Source organism: Chaetura pelagica, unplaced genomic scaffold (assembly GCF_000747805.2).
Source record: "Chaetura pelagica isolate M959 unplaced genomic scaffold, ChaPel_1.0 scaffold575, whole genome shotgun sequence".
NCBI classification, from domain to species: Eukaryota; Metazoa; Chordata; class Aves; order Apodiformes; family Apodidae; genus Chaetura; species Chaetura pelagica.
This window is the reverse complement of record NW_009953200.1, coordinates 881868-905059: the sequence shown is the minus strand read 5'-3', so window position 1 is coordinate 905059 and position 23192 is coordinate 881868. Positions and strand designations below refer to the sequence as shown.

At 38.3% G+C, this 23192-nt stretch overlaps 1 protein-coding gene across 2 annotated transcripts in view; it reads right to left on the bottom strand.

Annotated features, from left to right (window-relative positions):
• Positions 1-23192, bottom strand: part of GTDC1 (glycosyltransferase-like domain containing 1) — a 126303-nt gene that overhangs the window by 67358 nt on the left and 35753 nt on the right. For both annotated transcript variants that reach the window (XM_009997400.1, XM_009997401.1), the window contains exon 3: positions 21986-22159. In XM_009997400.1, the coding sequence (XP_009995702.1) occupies positions 21986-22159 (174 nt within the window). The remainder of the gene's footprint in view (positions 1-21985; positions 22160-23192) is intronic.

Here is a 23192-nt window from a genome sequence, read left to right as displayed (position 1 = left end):
AAAAATAATATTAAAATGTTCTTTTTTTTCCGGCTTTTTCCAAGTCTTCTTTCATATTTGAGATACAAGCCTGTAAATTTTGACTGAGTGCCTTTAAAAAAGACCATCATTTACTTATTATTTAATACTGATTTAAATTACTAGGTTCTTAAGTTTCTGACCTCTTGTATTTTATGATGTATTTAAAACACTTTGACTCTTATGAACCATTTAATTGAATAGATAATAACTGCCCATTTGTCCTAGTTGCCATTCACCAAAGACAAGATTCACCATTACTTCTGAAACTATTCTGTATGCCTGTCACTCACCAGTTTTCTTTCACTGGTGGAGGGAAAAATTGCCCTTGATTATTTTGATGACATTGATGACATCAACACACTGCAATGCAAAAACTAAGAAATACATTTGCAATTTTTAAAGTCTATGGATACTGTTTGATCAAGTCTATATGGCTGGAAGAAGAATCAGATTCTCAGATGATAAAAATTGCTATACTTGACTTTAGCAGAACCACAGCCCTTCAAGTCAGCTGAAGTCCTAGTCCATAAACCATTAGGTATGGTTGATCAAACACATGATTTTGAAATGTTGATCTCTGCCTTCTGTTCCAGACTACATTACAGGGAACAGATTACAGTCTGAAGGAAAGAAAGCCTTCTGAGCTGTATGAAACAGAAAAATCCCTGTATTCAGCTCAATATTAGACCATCATTTTGGTTACAAGATTGATGGCATACCTGCTACCCAACTAAGGCAATTCACAAAGTAGGCATCTACTGGGTTGTTTGGCTTAGTTGATAAAACAGAGTCTCTATCAGAATCAGATGCTTTTTCAGAACTAAAGCATCCATGTCATACTTCAAAATACTTTCATATGCTTAAAGTACTTACTGCAGTTGTGCTGGAAGGCCCTCAGGTCTGCATTCTAATTGTCACGTTTTCTGGTTATGTTTTATAAAGTAATAGGAAAAAAATAAGCCCTCAGTGGACACAGCCCATAACATGAACCTTCATTTGAAAGCTAAATACATCTTTGACTTGAAATGAGAGTATTGATCATTAACGAATGGGAACGGTGATCAGAATATCTTCTAATTAAAAGGTAGGCATGATGGGATATCCTGCTGGCTTCAAATGAGAATAAAAAAAAATAAGCCCTCAGTGGACACAGCCCATAACATGAACCTTCATTTGAAAGCTAAATACATCTTTGACTTGAAATGAGAGTATTGATCATTAACGAATGGGAACGGTGATCAGAATATCTTCTAATTAAAAGGTAGGCATGATGGGATATCCTGCTGGCTTCAAATGAGAATATGGGATTCTGCCTGGCTTTGGGATAGCCCTTGGTTTGAAGCTGTGCTGTTTGATCACACACTGGGTACAAACAGGACCAGATTATGTGCTGGTTGAAGACAACTGCCTTTTTTGAGACTGACCTACCAGGATTCTGGCCTAGGAACACCAAAATGGGTTGACAAATGCCTATGTGAGGGTGTCTGGTTTTGTTTTTAATAAACTTTTTGGCTAGGATTCCCATGGAAGGCACAAAATGCCACAGATACTGCTGCCATGTCAATTGCTGCAACAATTGGGGAAAAATGGAAGGATCTCTTTCTTTTTACACATTTTGCTGATAAACCTGCTTATACAATTGCTTTTGGTACTGACTCAGACAGTATGGCTCATTTCTTGTGAACTATCTCAAAGGTGTATGCATTTAAAAACATTTTGGACCTTCTCCCACCACCAGATTCTAATGAGGGGGTGAAAGGACAAAGTGTCTCAGAAATTCCATTTTTGGCTTACTCTGAACCAGAAAGAGGTTCTACATGGAGTGTTAAAATCTTGATTATTAATAAAGAAAGAAACTGAGGGGACTGGGTTCCTACATCTGAAGTGTGTGTGTGTGTGCACACAGGCATGCATGAGCACACATGTGTGAAGGACTTCTTCTCAGCCTTTCATGGCAAATCAGCCACTGATAAATACTTTCAGTCTATTTGGAAATGTGGTTTCATAGTTCAGTCCTTTGAGGCTTGAGAACTTTGCTCATCATGTCTCTGGGGCATTGCACAGTAATCTCTAATGAACTGCATGCTAGATTAGCTCTGAGGATCTCACTGATGATAGAAGGTGCTGAGGTTCTTCACATTTAGGAGGCTTGATGAAGACCAGCTTGTCCCAGTCCCACGTGGGAGGTTCCATCACCCTGTAAGGGCTGGTCAGGAACAGAAAGCAGACAGCAACGCTGTAAACCTTGAACTGCCCAAATACTTTAATGGTAAAAAAAACCCCACAACCACATCTTTTCACAGTCATGTTCAAATAGCTCCCTTGCTTTCCATCACAAGGCAAGCTCTTACTTCCCACATCCCCAACCTATACTGCTGTCTCCTGGTATATTTGTAGCATATGTCGCAATTCATGAAGCCAACATGAAGGACCCAACCCCACTGACATCCATAGTTCCAAAGACTTCAATCTCAATTCCTCATTCACCCCCTCATGTTGTCCTTTGCTACACTGCTGCTCCTCCTAATTTTCAGCCAGAATAATTCTGTATGATTTGCAGCATCTCTGCATCTTTGGTGACTAAAGACAGAGGTTACAAACTGTGGCAGAGGAACAGCTGACCAGCAGGTAGATGCAAGAGAAATGTTGCAGGTTGCCACAGTGCTTTTATAGTTCTTCCAATTAATACTACAAAAACCACAGAATTTAACTATTGTACCACATCAATTAGAGATAGAGTACATCAACTCTACCTTCTAACCAGTGCAATACTTCACCAAGATGAGTTGTCTATACGTTTAAGGGTAGATTTACACAACATTCTACACATTTAAAGAGACTCCTAAAACTTCAAAAAAATGCTGTTCATCCATTTTCTACTGGTGTTTCTACTGTCACATGCTACAGAAATATTCTGACAAATACAAGAATATTTTACAAAGATGACTAAAAGTAATGAGCTACAAAATGATCTTGTTTATGACAACATCAACACATTACCCTCACTCCTTCAGATGAGAAAAGGCCACAGATTGGTCAAGATCAACAACATTTTCTTCACTTTGATGGAAAAGCAGATGCAGATGATTGAACATTTTCAATGTATTACTATTTTATTTTCAAAAATAACCCTCCCTACGTTAAAGTTTCTACATATTGTGCCCCAGAATAAAGAGCTCAATGGCTATGGGATGACAGGCAAAGAAGAGAAGACTGATGATACAGCTGCTTGCTGTACAGAAAATGAGTGAGGACCTAAAAAGCACTGTGTTGATTTATTATGCACATAACCAGAACTCTAAGGGAGCACACAGATATCACCTCCAGCATGATTCATTAAATAGCTTAACTTCTGTTGCTAAACCTGTTGATGTATTTCACCTCTTTCCAACCAACTGTACAATGTACTGTTAGAGTATAAAATTAGAAGTGCACCGTTTCTAGTCTAGGACAATTCTTGATGAGCATATTTAAACTCAAGGTGAATCTGGGTGCAATTTAAAAGCAGTCAGGGGAAAGGAGACAATAGGAATAGTTGTCATGGGAGACTTGATGCACAGGAACAGCACTGCTCCAAGAGGATACAACCCCACCTACCTACTTAAGTAGCAGATACAAAAGAAACATCAAATGAACACAGGAAGAGCCATGACAGCAATCACTTAAAAAAAAAAATTCCTTATGGATGTGATGCAAACTCCACAAGCACTAAAACACACAAGCAACTTCAGTGAGACCCAACATCTCTTTCACATCATCCATAGCTATTCTAACATTATTCCGAGCACCAGGCTGTTCATGGTAAGGATGCTGATAATGGTTTTCTGCTACTTGGAACCTCCTGAAGCGGTGTGGTTTAAAGGCCATTCATCACCAATGTAACCTAACAGTACCAGAGGGTGCATGTTTTGTTTATTCACTCTTTTTATCCATGCTGATATTCAACAGGAAAAAATGAGAAGGTCTGGAGGGGGATTACACAGGATGCCAGCTTTCTGCACCTCTGCTGCCTTCCTGACACTCAGAAAACACAGAAAAAACTACTTTGAGTTAATTGTCAGTGTAGTCACAACATCAACACTATCACTGGAATTATGGATATCTAAAGACTGCTGTTTTAAGAAATAAAACCATTTATTGGCAGAACTTCCAGCATCAAACAAACCTGACTTTAGCCAATACACCAATTAACACTTTCAGTGCAGCAAGACTGCTTATATAATCCTACATTAAGATCTATTTGCAGATAGCCCAGGATCTCCTTATGCTCAGCATTCATTTCCAAGTACTCCTTTCCAGCAGCTTTGCTTACCCTCCAGTTTCCCACTGCCACAGCTCCAGAGGGATATGGTGGCAGAGCTCCAGGTGGCTCCAGCAGGGTCAGGTGTCCTCTCCACCCAAGTGCAATGCACAGGTCCCACCTATGATGGTGCAAGCCCAGAGATTCCTGAGATCTCCACTGATAAATAAAGTGCAGCTCTTCACCCCTCTCATAGCCACACAGACACAGAAAAGAATTGCAAACTTCTGTTTATGGGTACACACTAATCCTTGATAACCAAATAACTAACTGTTCTCAATAATTTATTCTGTCACACATGAGTAGTACTTTTACTCTTTGTCATAAATTTTGTCTGCAGTAACTCATACCACTCAGAAGAATGGGATTTAAAAATAATATTTAAACAACATTGAGGATAACAACTAAAAGGTGCCCACAAGAGACATATTTAGATGCCTGCTAAATATATTTACCTAAGTCAACAAAGCAGTTTGATTTGGCCATTCTACATTTTAAAGCTATTGTCTCAATTAGGCCAAAAAGGAGAAGAGTGCTTATGACTGCAAGTCTCTGCCTGCATTCATTTATTGTTCAGTTCACAGTCTCTGAATACAACACAATCCTCCAACGGAGTCAGCTTTCATAATTCAGCAGTACAAAGTCTGCAAACACATGTAACCTAGATCCATATTTCACAGTGACAGCATATGATAGCAGAATGTGAAGTATTAATGCTAGTGTCACTACAGTCCTACACTCTACTGCACTTTAAGAGAAAGCAGCTGCTGAGATGAAATGTGTGCCAACTGTCTGAAGACAGAAACATAAGAAACATTCCTTCTGTTACAAAGGGAGAGACACACACAAACAGACTTTCTTTTAGACTCAACAAGCACAAAGTTTCGTACTTTCCCCTTTTACATTTCTATTTCAAAACCTCTTGCGGGCTGCTCGTGGTGGGGGGAAGATGTGCCTGGATGGAAACCACAGCCTGGTCCACCTAGGAGCAAGGAAAAGCAGAGGGTTGGGTGAAGGTGCTGTGCTGGTACAGGGAACTGCTGGAACGACGACATCCATCCAGCACAGTTCTCCAAAATCAGTTTTACATAGAGAAAAACCCAACTCCCACCAAATATCATTTTGGGTGGAAAAGACCTTTAAGATCATCAAGTCCAAATGTTAACCCAGCACTGCCAAGTCCATCACTAAACCACATGCCTCAGAACCCACATCTACACATCTTTTAAATACCTCCAAGGATGGTGACTAAAATATGAGAAATGGGAGATGTCATCACCCAGCATGCTGGGAGAAGCTTTTAGGACTTTCCAGGAATACCACTGAAGCTTTTCAGTAACCAAAGCAATGAAACACTCTCCTGCCTGCAAATATCTTCACCCTCAGCCATCCCCATGGAGGACATGATGTGTACCTGCTACTGAGAGTCCTCTTAATTAGACTAAGGGACACGCTACAGAATTGCAAATTGAATCAACTAGGTGCACTTCTTTCCATCTATGCTCTATATAATCAGTGGGGAACCTGCCCTGCTTGATTTGTGTCTAGACCTGAAGCAACCACACTGAATGATCTCCCATGTACTGTACCACCACCTTTTAAGCACTGTGCTACAGTAAGAGTGACATCATCTGAAATGTTTGGCCATAATTCACTTAAAAACTAGTACAACCTCATTGACCTCCTTATCAAACAATTTATTGTGCATTTACAGACTGGACAAAGAAATAGAGGAGGGAAGGTATTAATGGTGACACTATTTGGCAAGCTCATAGCACAGTTCATTCAAAAGGCAATTTTAAAATTGAATGAAGAGGTTTGACTAGGCAATAAAAACAGCCACAATGCCAGTGAACAGTACTTAGGAGGAAAGCCTCTAATTATCCTATTTATAAATCAACAGCAATTTTACTGATGACTTCTTCTCAAACTTGATTAAAATAACTTCAAAAAATTAAAAAATAATCAGATCATATTTATATTATTAAATTACTATTTAAAAGTATTATTGATTCTCTTCATAAATGAAAATGATAAAAACTTGAGGACAAGAATGAGACAACATTTTTTAAGAGAAACATTTGTACAACACTGCAACATAATTATAGTGCTGCCCTTGGGGAAGGGGATTTTATTTTATAATGAGAATGTTTACACTGTTATGGGGTTCAATCTATCTGGGAGGGAAGGTTAAACTTCTTTCCATTAAAGACAGCCTTATAATGAAAAGCTCTGAAAGGAGAATGGAGTCTAATATAGTAGATGTAATGGCCTATTAAATGATTCACACACACAAAATGAATCAAATTCATTGTATCTTACTGCTCTTTTATGGCAAAATTGTTGAAAAAATAAAACTATTGTCAAGATAATTGCATATTACATATACTGTATTCCTGTAACTACTATTCTTATTGGGTGACCCAGAGTCTACATTTTAGGTACATTAATAGGACATTACATTTTAAATACTTTATAGTATTGGAATGTTGCACAAAAATCCCACTTTCACTTTGAAAGCAAAAATCAATTTAGACTAAAGTCCTGCTGCAATTCTGCATCATTCTTTTTCAATTAAGTTTTTGCATACATTCTTTATGATGTCATTTCTCCATTCCTGCAACAGATGTTTGTTTATATCCCAATTTACTAAAATGCTGCCGTGCTAGTTCCTGCTATTTTAAATGTAACCTCTACAACTAGTTTGTGTTTCCAGAACACAGTACAATACATGTTTCCTTAAACTTGCCCCCTCAATCTACTGCTAAAAATCACCATCTCTGGTCATTACACAATAATGGACATTGCTTTTAAAAGAGCTTGAGTGTATTTTTAAAAAAAAAAAGTCATCTTACATGTCCCATATATATGTGTAACGGCAGATTAAAAATAGATAGATTTGGGGGTTTGCATGAAGGATTAAAAATTGGGTTCCCTTTGCCTAGACCTGATTTTATATGAGATCTGTAATAATAATTACTGTTCAATAAGGAGCCAGTTGTGCAAACATGCAGTTAGTCATCTATAGAACTGTCCATACCTACTCAAGCACAGTTATATCAAACATCAGAACCCATGTTTTATTGTCTTTTTGGGGTGCTGATGTTTTGTAATACTGGCTGCATTACTTTAATGTGTTAGACAGTAAGAGTAATGCAGGAACATGAGTATTTTGATTTCTTTTATCAAATAAATTAAATGCACCATCAGCAGAGGCCAGACATTTCTCTGGACTAATGACCAAAACCTGGGACATCTCAAATGGTTAAAACTTCAGACTTCTGATAGTACTAAGAGAAGGTTATAGAAGCCTTCGCAGGTATACCAAGAACTTCAAAGTACCTAGCAATCTTAAATAATTTCAACTGAGTTGTATAAAAAAACAGAAGCCAGAACTTTTGAAGTCTCCTGATGGTATTTAGACTTTGCAAGGTTATACAACCTTATAGAATTAAGGCCTTGTATTTAAATGAATAAAATCACAGAACCACAGAATTACTGGAGCTGGAAGGGACCTCTAGAGATCATCTAGTTCAACTCTCCCACTGAAGTAGGATCACCCAGAGCACTTGACACATGACTGCATCCAGGCAGGTTTTGAATATCTCCAGAGATGGAGACCACACAACCTCCTTGAGCAGCCTATTCCAGTGCTCCATCACCCTCACTGTAAAGAAGTTTTCCCTCAAATCAGGGCCTACAGGACTTAAACAAGCATTTGAGGGCTCCCATGCTCATTCTGAACTTTTTCAGTACCAAATATATTTCGACATATTTGTTGTTACTTATGGTTAGGAGTGTGTTTCGTGCAAGCACCCAAGTACAGGTGGTACACAAGGAGACACATCAGCCACTGTAGCTTCCATCCAGCTTCTTGGGAGAACCTGCTCAGTTAGGATGAGAAGTCAAGCATTTCTCATCTATAACAGGCTACAGAAACTAGCATATTTAAGCACATTCATTTTCCAGGCTACCTATGCTCGATGGATATTTTTAATGTAATTTAAAACCAGTCTAAAATTTAACATACTATTTCACAGCATAACACTGTTTCCTAAAGCTTTTAACACTGAAAATTGAGGGAAGAACCATCAATTCAAACATACTTTCATTTCAGGAAGTAAGGTGAGGATTTTCACTTTTATATTCCTATTAGAATTTAAAATAACAGAAGTAATCAAAATCTCCAGTGACATTAGTTTCTCCAGCAGCCTACACCCTTCTCCAGAAGAGAAGCCCCAGTTCCTAAGCACCACTCAATTGCTATTAAACATGATTTCAATAAAACAATTAGTTTCTCACATTTAATCAAGGTGTCCAGTACATAAAGGTGTGAAATGAAGAGAGAAAAATCAGAAATAAGAAGACTTGTAGAATAAATAGCAATTCATTTACCTTGCTTATACACAGGATACATTGTTGAGAATAAAGTTTTACTCATGAACAAGTCTTCTTGATTAAGCTGAATACAGTAACCACACACAAGTATGTGATACATAAGGAGATGGAGGAATTACCAAGGTAGAAAGCAAATGAAAAACAGTAAAGGTTACTGAGGGCAACATTTTGTTATTTTCCAAAGGTGCAGCAGTAGAGACTAGAGTAGGAAGTCTGAGAGGCAGCTCAATGGTTAGAAAACAGGCAACTGAGAAATTAGACCATTAAATACAGCCATTCAGGAACCATTTCTAGTGGTGATCAAAGGTAGACAAGGTAGATTTTACTGAAAGGATGCTCTGAATAGTTTTGTGTTTTAAGACTGTAGGCCTTGTTCACCATTAACTACACTACTTGGGAGTAAAATAATGCCAATAAAATGCAGTATCCAGCAGATGCTTTTCCACTTAGTCGTTGAGGACTGCCTGCATGCAGTATGGACATTCATTCAACAACTGCTAACAATGAAGGTTCATCAAATAAGCCATTCATTGTTTTCCTCCCCTGGTTTCTGTTCCCATAACGTGCCTTCCCCACTCTTTCAAGATTTGATTACCCATAGTTCAGGAATAATTATTACTGCTTTGGAATACTACTGACACACCACACTTTTTAATGGCTGCCCACAGCAGAATATATGAGGATGAGCTGCATGTCCTCCCTATTCACTCCCTTTGAGTATCTCCACTTACTTAACAACTGCTCCACGGATAGTTTGATTTTCTAGATGGAGTGTAACTCCAATTCCACCATGGAAAGGTTTAAAGAGTAAATTACAGAGCTTGGACCTCTGAAGAAAATGAAGTGCTCAAGTCAAATTTCATATATCCAAACAAAGCATCTTCATCATTGTGAGGGATCCTCCCAGTTAACATGTGCTTTTGAAATTTCCAGTTAACAAATGCATTCCAAACTCCATTTTTCTGAGGAAAACTCCATTTGTTGTCTTTATAGTAGGTCTTTTAAAAGGGAGTCATAACTGATGGATTACAACATGTTTCTACCTTTTCAATCTGAATTTCATAAGAATAAAATAAACCACAAATGAAAGTGCTTGTACCAGGCACGTTGAACCTTTCTTCTTCTATTAGCATATCAGTCTGCAATCATAACTAGATCAATAGCAAAGATATCTGCTTAAAAGAGCACCATGCTTTCTTTTGTCAGAAATTCATTACTTTTTATTAGGGTCATTGCTTGAAAACTTCAAAACACCATATGGACCTAATTGTGGTTTATTTTGGCAAAAAGGAAGACACTGTAGAACAATTGAGGCATTACATTCTACAATTCCATTACTTTCATCCCTCTCCGTTTTATTACTGTGTCATTAAAGGCAACTTGAGTGAGCGAAGAATTATAGTGTCATGTGTACGGGCTAGTAGATTAATAACAAAACACACTCAAGTTTAAAGGTATCTAACAGCTGTTTTCATTATTTTGTGTAAATACGCTTGAAGCATATCTATCTGATTAGTGGATAGAGTGCTCTTCTCTGTCACATGCCATGGGCACTGCTATGTGCAAGTAATCAAAGTGCTCAGAAAATGAGTTTACATTGTTCACTGCTGAAATACACAAATGTCAGAAAGTGACTGCGCATCAAAGCTTAGGCAAATCATCTGCTGCAAACAAACAGACTCCAATGCACATTGCAGCTCTAAACATTCCTCTGCAGCACAATGACTGAGCAGGACTTATTGCCAGCCCAAATGAAGTGATGCTTATGGAATAATAAGTGGCTAATGTATAGATGGGCCCACAAGTTCAGCACCAAGCACCACTGAAAAGAGCTCAGCTGCTTTCCAAGACAACAACATCCAGCTTTAATGTAAAAAAACTGGGCAACTTTATGGCTATGATACCAGTTTTTGCTCAGGAAAAAAAAAAAAAGAAGGCAGTTTTTCACCTGTTATTGCATATTTTTTTTAAAGTTAGTTTTTAATGTTTTAATTATTGTTTTTTCTAAGTTGTTGGTTGTTTGTTTTGGGTTGTTTTTTGTTTTTTGTTTTTTATGACAAGGGTACAAGAAATCCTGACATTTAATCCCTTCTTTTATTGCCAATGAAAGGAAGACAGTTTAGTCACCCAGAAAGGGTGAAGTCCTCTCTTTTCCATATATCATCAATAATTTAAAATCCAATGGCAGATAACATAAATGAACTCCAAAAGCAAAAGACCTGTGATGAGGTTTGATGGAGGACAGATAAAATTTCAGTCACTGGAAGGAATTACTGCATTAAAAGTTCTTCCTTCTGTGATTCAATTGCTTCTAGCACAGACTGAGGCAATTTTAGTATTAAACTACTCTACACAGAGATGAAAATGAAAGAGCCATGCAGACTCAAACTAAGAAAGTTAAAATAAACTCATTCTGACTCCAATGAGCTCAACAGAAGAATTTTATCCAAATGCTTCAGTGAGCAAAAGTAAACTGAGGCAAAATGGAGAAGGCTGCTTAGAAAGCCACGAGACTCAAAAACTTCTGCCTGTGGACAATTCTTGCTGAAGCTCATCTCACCTAATACCTTCCCCAAGCACTGGTTGTCAGCCCTTGGCAGCACTTCAGTTTGTGCTATCTTCTGAGAGATGCTCAGCCTACCACAAAACAAAAAAAAAATCCAAGGAATTCTTCACTGTGAGGGTGGTGAGACCCTGGCCCAGGCTGCCCAGGGAAGCTGTGGCTGCCCCATCCCTGGAAGTGTTCAAGGGCAGGTTGGATGGGGCTTGGAGCAGCCTGGGCTGGTGGGAGGTGTCCCTGCCCATGAGGGGGGGCACGGGTCGGTGTTGGAACTAGATGATCTTTAAGGTCCCTTCTAACTCAAACCACTCTGGGATTCTCTACTATGATGACTGATGCTTCAATAACTCCAGCACATCAAAGAATGAGGAGAGGAGGAGCCAAATGCACTGGCCATGACTTTTTTTCCCAAAGCCCTAAAATGTCCAGATTATCCCAGTATACAGATAGAGGCAAAAACAGTCCTGGCATTTTTTCCCCTTCCCACCAGAGTCATTATCAATTTGGCTAATGAAAATTCCTCCTTATCCCAAATACAGTGAGAGGTTAAACACGTGAGCAAGACAGACCTTGCAGGATGCTGCCCATTCATTTAACATGGGATTAATGAAATACAAGATAAACACTGTACAGAGTAGACAGAACAGACTGGCTTCCATTCTTTAATAGATACTGGAAACAAGATCTTCTTGATGGATCAGTTCAGATCTCAAGACTATGGCCTCAAGACTGAAGCCAGTATGTGAGCAGCCCATAGTCCATCTCTGTTCATCTTCATTTTGGGGATATCACAATAGCAAGCATCTACATCTGCCTGGCAACACTCCTGTCTTGCTTAACCAGTCATTCTATGAATTTCTCATATTCCTCTTCCAGTTCAATTGTGTTTCAAAAGTCATTTCAAAACTAATTGCCTCTCAGAAATAAAAATAATTTTAAAAAACCCAAAACTAATCCAAACATCTTCCCCACCCCCCCTTTTTTTTTTTTTTTTTCATTTCCAGTCTGAGCCACTTAATAAGGACCAATTTATACCTAGTGGATGTTGTAAGGATTATCCCAGAACTTAAATAATTCCTCCTCCTTCATGGCATTTATCGTCTGACTGTATTTATAAAGATTAACATATATCCCCTTCTCAACCTTTATTTTGCTAGGACAAGTGAACCATACTCTTTTAATCTGCTCTCATAATACAGATTCTCCTAATCATCCTAGCAGCAATTCTCTCTACCTGTTTCACAGTTTAAATTAATCTTTCTTGAATATAGGTAACCAGAACAAGATAGAATTTTTCAGTGCTTTCCATAGACACACCAATTTATCTTTTTTTAAAAAAAAATCTTTACTATTGGATATGAGAACCACAGAAGCCTCTTTTTTTATTTAATTTGGTCTGGTGCAGCTATCATGCTGCTTGGTACATCTCCAGCAGCAAGTGGTCTACATACCTGCATGTTCTTGACATTCTGTATTACCTGCATAGCCATATACATTGATCCACCATGTGGCACACGGAAGTGACCAAGGGAAGGAAGGTTTGCTTGCTTCTGTATTTAAAATCTATGAGAACCACCAGCTGGGAGGCAAAAAATTATTGGAGAGTTTAGAGGAGAACGTGGTTGTGAATAGTTTTAAGGGTTTTGTGAGAGGTAAAGTCATGGAAATGAAGACAAACCCCATGAAAAAGCAACCATGGTAAGTATTCTAGTAGAGAGGGTAGAACATACCTAAAATCAGATCCATCCTGGAGAAATTAAATCAGTGTCTCTTCAACTGGAACAGAACCAGCACTAAGACACCTGTGGTTTCTAGGCAAAAAGAACTGACAAAGGAGAAGTGGAAAGATGATTGCTCTGGTATGATAGTGAGACATCACACAGCATTAGTCCCACAGCTGGTTGGACATAAAAAAAAAAAAAAAAAAAAAAAAAGGAGACAATGTGGTCTGTTGACAAGTACAAAAATTAAATTATAAGGAGGCAGAAAACACATAAGGAAGGCCAAAGTCTCTTGTTTCCTTCAAGTCTGACCTGAGTACTACACTTAGGAATCATCCTCTAGTTTTAGGAGGAATCCACTCTAAAATTAATCAGAGGTTGGCTGATTCAACTTAATATTTAACTCTTCTTCCTGGCTGTTGTTAGTGCCTAGAGCATTGCTTGAAAAACAGACTGAAGGTAGGATTATTTTGTTATACAGTACCTGGAAACCCTTTGCCGCAAATACAGCCCTCTCAGAACACAGAATGCCCCAATTCCTACAAAAGGCAGTAGAATCCAAAGATATTTTTCTCAGACATAGTTGAGGAAAAGAAGCTGGGGAAGCATTACTGGACTTAGATCTCCCATAGCTCTAAAGTTGTATCCCTACTACTTGGTGCTCATATGCCCCAAACTCTGACAACCCTCATTACTATTTAGACACTTGTCTTTTCCATAATAAAGCTGAACATCCTCCCACCTTAAAAGCACTTGTGCTACATTTATGTTGGGGTTTTCATATTTTGAAATGTATGCTATTTGAATTATTTAAAGGGATGAAGAGGAAGATTATTTCATTTGGGAGTCACAACTGAGCAGGGGAAATGTCCAAAATATAAAATATTCAATATTCCTAGTTGCAAATGCAAAAACAACAACAACAAAATTAAAAAATACCTAAACAGATTAAAATACTTCTTGCACAACAAAGAAATTATCTGTGATGTGGCAAAATTAAAAATAATTTAAACTCATCCCATTTGGTTATTTATAAATAAAACATCTGTATTAAATTGTTCTTACACATTACATAAAGGTCATCTCCACAGGACTGGAGAGCTACATTTCAAGTTTCCTCTTCAAACTTCAAACTGCAATTTTATGTATTCCACCGTGTAATTTTCTTCCCTTATTCTTTATTCTTTGAAATTCCTATAGAACATCTTAGTATCTTCTTCACTGACACTTTCATCTAACAGTACCTCTGACATTAGCTTGAATTGGCACACAACAGGGCTTGAAGCAGAACCAACCCACTTAAAGTTTTGGCTTCATATTTAATAACAATTTGCAACCTATTTCACCATTCTTTTTAAAGGTCACTTTTTGAGGTTTTGGTTGTTTGGGGCTTCCCTCCCCCCTAAAAAAAATTAACATTGTGTTCAAGACAAAACATGGCTTTTTCTACAGGTATTGCCATTCCCCTCTGACTGGTAATAGAGATGCCTTTATTCTCCTTAAAATGTTTGCAAAAATCATTTCATATTCTCAGTGAAAAAAAATCTCTTAAAACTCTGATATCTCATCCTATTCCTTATCTTTTCTGTGATTTTTAGCACATCACCTACTTTTTTTCCATTATATCACATCAACGTATGCCTGGAATATTTAAGCAATAAGGTTCTGTCACTGCCTCATGCAGCAACTAAGAAATAATATGCTCAACACGACTGCTTCCCTCTCTGTTACAATTCTGTGAGCATGAAATCGCTTTAAAGAAAAACAAAAAACCCACCTCCACTCCTATGTAATATTCATGAATTTCATCATAAAAAAATACGGAATTGTTCAAACCTTGAAGGGCAGTATTTTGAAACGCAAAATGGTGCAGGGACAGCTTTGTCTATAAAAACCATCTTTCACACATGGGAAAGATTTAAGTCTGTGCTGTCCTACAGATTGGGCCTGAATGGGACACAGCCAGGTCACTTGATAGCCAGTCTTGGGCTTTTCGTGCCTCCTCTTCCCACCTCTGTTAACATCCAACTCTCACCAAGTACTAGGTGCCTTCAGCTCACAACCACTGCAGTGAAAATGAGGGTATTTAGTACTTTGTAGGATCCTGCCATTAATCAATAGCATTTTTCCACTTTGAGTAGAAGAATAAAACAAACCCCAAAAACCTCCAGCCTTAAGTTTGACAATTTTAACCAATTACATTGAAACTTGACCGATTCTTACTACGACGATTTGATGCGAAATCTGAAAGCATTTCACGTCTGAATCATCCTGTGTGGGGATGACACTTAACCCAATCCCTGCCTTGGGGAGAAAGACAACGTTGGGAAAGAAAGACAGAAAGGACAGAGGACTGCTGTGGGAAGGTGGAGAAAGCCCAGGGTTTGTGCTTATTATGCTTTAAAAAAGGTATTTTAAAATAAGTATTTAAAAATATCCAATCGAAGTATAGCTGAATTGCTGTATTACAGATAGAGTAACCCCAGGAGAATTAGAAGTGCCATTCATACCAGCACCTGATGAAGGTGTCATTTTCATCTCCCTTGGCATCTCTCAAATTCAAATGCCCATGCTTATTACAGCAAGGTAGTCTATCCTCTTTACAAGTTGCAGAGAAATTATTATGCATGGAAGTGCATAATAATCCAGTCCAGTCGTGACTCCACCACTGACTTCCCACACAAATATGCACGAATCAATTAAACCTCTGAATGCATCAATTTCCTTCTCAAGTAGCAATGATAATAATAATAATAGCTGCCCATTGTATAGGGCACTGCATGTAATATTTTTAATGACTGCTAATGAAATGTGCTATTAATTATTAGAATGTGGTTTGTTTTGAAAGCCAAGTACCAGCGTGTCTCAATTTCATATTCAAAGTGGCACAACTTGAACATTTCTAAAAAACTGACTATAGGCAAGAGCTTACAAGTATTATGGCAAAAACTACTTAAAAATCAACTGGAATTTAAGTCAGTACAGGAACTTTGAGATCTCACCAGCTATACTGCAGAGAAATTTGCAACTAAGGGGTTAATCAGATGAGATGGGAGTGGTTATAGGCTCCTTGCCACAGGTTTTGCCCTTTGTGGCTTCTCACATCCCAGACTTGGAAAATATGAGCTGTGATACTGAGAAAGGTAAGAAGCCAGCACAGCCCTATAGTGATAAATGAGTTTGCATCATCTGTCATTAGAACTTCCTGCCAACAGGGTCATTCCCTATTAAATTACCACTTGTCAATGTTTAAAATACTGATTGATAAATGACTGTGCCAAAACTGATAACACGACAGCTTTTATTTTCTAATATTCTTGGTTACCACATTCTGCTACTTCAAGATACAGCTATGGTAGGATTTTTTTCCAAGTACTTTAGTGAAAGACAATTTAATCTAATACAAAACTAACAGGTACTGTATAATGAATTGGTCCTGATATACATTACATACTATTCTTCTTGCCAAAATAAACCTACTGGCGATTTAGCGATATGGGTAGATCCAAGTTTCACATTTCATCAAATGCTAGTAATCTGTTTTATCAATATAAACTGCATTTTAATGAAAAAATTCTTTTCTTCAGTACACTTCACTTTCAATGCCCCAGAGTATAATAATTCGTTCATGCTGTAGAACAAGAATGTTTTACAAGACCTTAACTCTCCAGAGAAATTTCTCTGTAAATACAAAATGCAAGTTTTATGGGAATGTGTTGTATGCAACATGAGCAGTACCCAACATAATAAAAAACTAGGTTGCACAGAGAATTCTGCTTAAGTATCCTTGTGAGCTATTGTGAGACTAAATGGTTATTATGATGGCTTTTAGTGGAATACCTATACGACAGATAAAAGAGAGTCAGTAAAACTATTTCTGTCCCTGAATAGAAAAAAAGAAATGAGCTTTTAGAAAGTTTTGCAAAATGAATACATCTCAGCAGACTGGTTTGCCAGTGCCCTAGGAGGCACTCTCAGTCTGCTGCTGCCAGAGAGTTCTGGGGACAAACATTTTTGGAATAAAACCAGAGTATTCTGCCCAGTAGACCAGGCTGGGGCAATGGTTACTCCCCCATGATCCAGATATAGAGTGAAATCTCCTGCATCATCCCTCAAACTCCCTGATAGCTCAGAACACACTTGTGGAGAAGCAACATGTAAAATATGGATGCTTCACCCATCCACCTAACTCCTTGATGTAGGTGCAGCTATCTGCACTTAGCACTTCTCCCAGAGACACAGAAGGTAACCGACCCACAGCCAAAGGCTCCAGAAGTGCAAGACTCCATTTTATAACCCTTTTAAACCAGTACTGCACTTTCCTCCCAATAGCTGCTGTGCCCCAGATCTTGAGAGCATCCCTCACGCTTGTTGCGCAACCATCCTGGTGTGCCAACAGCAACCCTCACAACCTGCTTGGGGCAGGTGAGGAGGAGAGACATTCAGGGGAGTAATTTCCATCACCCAGTTCTTCAGCAGCAAGCCCCAAGGTAGGAGTAGTCTACTGGCATTTTCTAATTATGCTAACTACCCATAAACCGTGGTGGCAGGGAGGCTATGCCCACCAGAGAGAGCAGAGTGCACCACGGAGATGCACAAGCCACCACCAAAGGCAGTAGCTAGCCTCAGTACCAGAATCACTATCATTAGCATATTACTCCACCTAAGCTAATATATGCTATTTCACTGGAAGGCTAATTAGCCAAAAACAGCTCTTCTAAGGTATCCTGCTTCCCATATGCAAGACAGTTCACTAGAACTCATTTGGGTACTGCTGCTGAGCACCGCTCTGTGCCACGCAGACACCTCCCCAGTGCCCATCTATAGCTGTGGGCTCTTGTGGACTCAAAACTCCCCCTCCTTGTTGGCATCTGTATTTTTCCAGCACAGAAAAGCTATCACAGAGCGTTTGGATTACAGAAGAAGGGGGAGCCTCTTAGTTATCTAAACAGAGGTCTGAAGTTCAGTCCTGCAAGCCTGGTCCAAGTGATACAATTACTTTTTTCTTCCCCAAAACAGGCTCCCCTACATGTGACAGTCACGTTTCTGTACAAGAGATACCGTCAGTGTCTTTTAAAAACTCCTGCTTTAGTCAGGAACTCCCCTGACTGGCCCTAAAGTACTCTCTAAATTGGCAAATTCTGCCTCTCTTACACTATAACTACAAAATATAAAATCAAATGCTTGAAAATGTCCTGTTAACTGTACCAAGATATAAAAGCAAATGAAGATACACAGTTTAGAATCTTTGATTCTATTTAAAAATGTGTAACACGGAGTACAAGACACTTGCTAACAAGTTTCACTTAAAAGAAACTATTTTTATTTTCTGCTGTAATCCTCATCCTCGTGTTTCTTTTTCCCATTATTCCACCTTAGTCCAATGCACATTTTGTGCTCTTAGGAACGTTACTTCATTCTAGCTTATAAAAAATCTTCCTTTTCTACCACATTGTGATAATAACAAAGATATACTACAGACAGAGGAATAGTAATAATAAGCAACAATTATACTCCAATCCTCATTGAAATGAATTCCAAATAGTACCAAATCTGACCCCATTTTGCTGACTGCCACAGACAGTTTGCATGCAGATGGCCCAAGAGAATTCACACACAATATCAACAAAGATCTTCCAGAGGTGTTCAAGCAGGGTATGCTTAGGATAACAAGATACAAGTACCAAAGACATCATCAGGAGAAAGAAGATTTCCTTCCTGGACCAGAGTTTTCCAGTGCAAAAGTGGAAATAGATGCTATCAAAATAGACTCTACTGATTGAATGGAAAACAAAATTTAGGATTTGATTTATATTAAACTAGAAAATAAACTAAAATTTAGCCAATCACAGTGTAAGTGTGAATTCCAGAGTATTTAATTCACTGTGTTCTAAGAAGCCAGTCTGATACGCTGCACATATGGCACATAAGATCAGCTGATGGGCTCCAGCTCTTGTGATCCCCACGTACTATGCAGTGACAGCCTTAACTTGGAGGGTTTTTTGTCTCCAAGCTTAGAAGTACTCCAAGATGTATTTCTCCAAAATGTACTTCAGAGTGTAGAAAGAGGAGAATTCCAAGTCAGAAATGACACGATAAACACACAAGTAGTTGTGGCACCACAGGCTACACTGTGGAAGGTAGTCATTGTCAGAACCAGAAAACAGCAGGATTAGGTCAGTAAATTTCTTATTCTGCTAAATCCTCAAATCCTTTCATCTCTTCTCATTGTCAGATAAGGAGCACAGTCTGGTTTTTGCTCTGGGAACACCAATACATGCCCTTATGACAAATATTTATTATAAATAAGTTTTTTTTATAATAAGCATTGATAATTCCTCTCAAGTAGAAAAGGAGTAACAGCACCTCTAGCAGTAACCAAAGTATCTCCTATGGTATCCTTCATCATCACACCTTCCCCCTGAAGTGACCACTGTGCTGCTCATGTAGTTTGTGTACACATCACCTACAGTAACTACATTAAAAGGCAAATACATTACAGGAATAACTCACATAACGTGCTCCTTTAATACACTGGTTTTGATCAAGGGTCAGATATGTTTTATTTTGCCCCACAATTGCAATATTAATCTAAAATAATCTTAAAAACATCACCATCACATGCATGAGGATGATTTCTTAGATTACCCATCTTCTAAATCCAAATGAAGATTATGTTTAAGACACAAACACACCCTGAGATGTTCACACGCAAAATAAAAGAGGTCAAAGAAAAAAAAAATACATCACCCTGACTATTTTGCCTTCAGAATTTTTAAATATTTTCCCAACATCTCAGCAAAATTATGCATTTTAAAAAGACTGCAGGCACTGAAATGATTGTCAGTCATGCAAATAATCACTTACTTACACTGTATGAGTTTGGTTTGGATAAAGCAAATTACCATTTGAAAATAACTTGAAAAACACTCTGGGCTAAGAGCTTACTTTATATTGTAGCTTGGCCACAATTTCTCTTAACCTTTTTCTCCTCAATCTCCATTGAGTCACTATAATAATACAGTCAAAATTTAAAAAACAGCATTCAATTGCCACAGGTGCATTCAACATTATTTAAAACATGATCTTGTAAAGAAATAGTAAATACTGGCTGCAGCTGAAGGTCAAAACCCAAAGAACTTCAGAGTTACGCAGAAGCAGCCCTGTCTTCTGGTTTGTTTGTTTTTTTCCTGTTATTATACCAGGCTTAACAGTATCAACTTAGATCTCACATCTTGAGTTTGTTGTTGAATAAAATACATATTAGAAATAGTAGAGCTGATATTAATACGTTTCTAATTACACTGCTGAGAAAGTTGTAAAGTCACACAGTCATTTATGAGCATCTTAATTTTGTCCATCACTGCTAAAAATAGTTTTTTGATGCAATTTCAAGTGCAACAACCACAATAAAAACATGAGAGTGTCCTGCCGTGTAACGTAAGATTTAATATAAGAGCAGGACACGAAGAAGAGCACACAGCAAGACAGCCTCTTCCCCTTGACCAGTCTGAGTAACAGACAACTGATTTTACCTCCCTAATTTTGCTTAGGACAAACCATCACTGTCCATATGACTTCAGACTAAGCCACTAGGTCTCATTTCACCCCACCTGTGGGGCTGACAAATCTAAAAGAACTGACTTAATATATGAGACAGGGTTATCACAACTTCATCTCCAAAACTAGGGGCCACGTGACTTCCTCAGCTATGCCAAAAAACCACGAGACCCTTCTAAAATGGCTCAATGTCAAATATGCTGAGCATTCACTGAATTCCCTTACTTTCAAAACGTGGTCTTTAAGAAGCAACAGTAGATCCTCAAAGATGCACAGGTACTGACCCTCCACTGCTGTCCAGGTAGCCAAGTCCCTACAACTGGTTTAAAGACTTTCCCTTAGACACCGATTTTTTAAAGGATTTGTGCACCAGTGCTTTACACTATAAAGTTTTGCAAGATACTGAAAAACAAACCTGGCAGTGTGAACATCAATAGAGTGCACAACCCCAGCTCCCGTACAAAAATCTCTCTACTGCAAACTACTACAAATGTATATTCAGTCTTTAAAATAACTGTATGTACAAACTGCTCAGGGACAAAGACCTCAAGTATGGCCAGAACTTATTATCAGATCAAAAGCTGGACTCTTGCAGAGTCATTACGATGCTTCCCATCCTCACTTCATAAAAAAAAAAGTACTCAGCATTGTGTTGGTTTTAAGAGTATAATCAAATATAATGCAGAATCATACTTTATTTAGTGCCGGTCCCATTGAAGCAAAGTTCCTGTTCCATGGGAGGAGAGTCCCTTATAACAGGAAAAACAATTGTTCCAGGTTTAATCAAAAGTGAAAAGGAGCTGGCGAATGTTCCCTTTGAGCCACATAACCCACCGCTAATTTCAAGACAGGCTCGGAAAGGAGGGTAATAAAAAATGTCCTTCAGAGTAACTGAGAAAGACTGAAGAGCAAGTAGGGCTGCAGCTAATGCCAACATCTGCAAGGCTGCACCCTGTGACTGGGATGCTCTGTGCCTACCTGGGAAGCAATAAAATAAAAGGTAGGGGAAGGAGGAGGGAATAAAATCCCACTGCAACACACCGTAGTTTCCTGACTACAGGCTTCTCACTTTTACTGTTGTCGAGCATGTCTTTCTCCTCCTTGACCTCCTCTGTACAAATATATACAGAGCCGAGGAGCAGGCAACTCCTTAAAGGCTAAAACAAGTGGGAAATCACTGAAACAAGAGGGAAATCACTCATCCTGAACAATCCAAGTTTGTACGATGCACAATAAGAACAGGCTCAGCAGCTCAGGCGCTGCCTGAATAGCCCCTGATTATTGAAATACATTTATCAATTAGGGAATTTTGCATATTATCCAACTCTTTCATTAATGATGCTTTAGCTGATTAGCTAGAACGTCACCATAAATAGAGAGTTTTGACAGGCTGGAGGCAATTTATGACGTGGAAAATGTACTGACCTGCTCACATCAGGAAACCTGACTGGAAAATAAAGAACTTGGCACTTTGGTCTGATTATTTTCTCCAAATCCTTAGGTCTGTGGTCAGGAATCAGCTTCATAAATTTTCCAATGGATGTAAGAAACGATTCCATATTAAAAGCAGAGTTGAACACGACAGCATCAGCAACCAAACTGCAAAAAGTGGTTGAGATTAATGAATGTACTGCTGCTGCAAAAAGGAACATAAGTATTTTAAATGCAATGGAAATAGGATACATATTCTCATAAACAAACGGTGCAAGTGGAATGCTAATTAAAATCAGCTTTTTCATGTGAATTAGGAGTAGCATATGTACCTTAAGCAAAAGTGGTTTGATTTCTATTTGCTCTTTGAAATCTTTTACCATTTTTTAACTAAATTAATATTATTTTAAAGGAGCACATCCAGTTCTGCCTGTGGATCACTTTTTACTCATAAAGTGGTAAAAATAATATTACTGTCATTATCTCTTAAAAGTATTATAAACAGATAAAGCCAATTGTAATGTGACCTTTATAGCAATAAACTTGGAAGAAAATGAAAATTCCTTAGAAATAATCCTTCACACTGAAAGACACCTTACCTTTGGTTACCCCACCTTTGACTGACCAAGCATGTCAGGTAGCAGGACACCAGAGAAAAAGAATGTTATTTTAACCTATGCATACACCATCCTGATTAAAATTATGTTCACCAAATGTATATATATAAAATACATAATACATGGTAGCACAAACAGAAGTTGGGGAAAAAAAATTGTGATATTAATGTTTTGGCTCCTTACTGCTGTGCTTTAAAATCACCCAGACCAATAATGTTAAGATGTAGTTAAATGATAATGTAGGTATTATTTCTCCACTTAAGAGTCAGCCTGGAGAGGAGAAGCTATCAAAAACCTGGAATATCTGGGAGTGCTGACATAACCTTAGCTACACTGGCACACACAGACAGTGGTAATGGAGGTAAGGAATGCTTTATGGCTGGTTGGTTTTCTCAATATGTTATATATTGTAATACAGACCTACAGGTCATAAGATACATTGAGGACACAGGTTCATAAGTCACCAGGCTGGTGAAAAGTATATTTGAGGTGAGAGGCTGTCATTCATCCTCACTTCATCTCACTGCTGTCTGGTCAAGAAAGAGAAGTGACACCACTCACCAAAGCAGCAGGAGTCAGCAGGA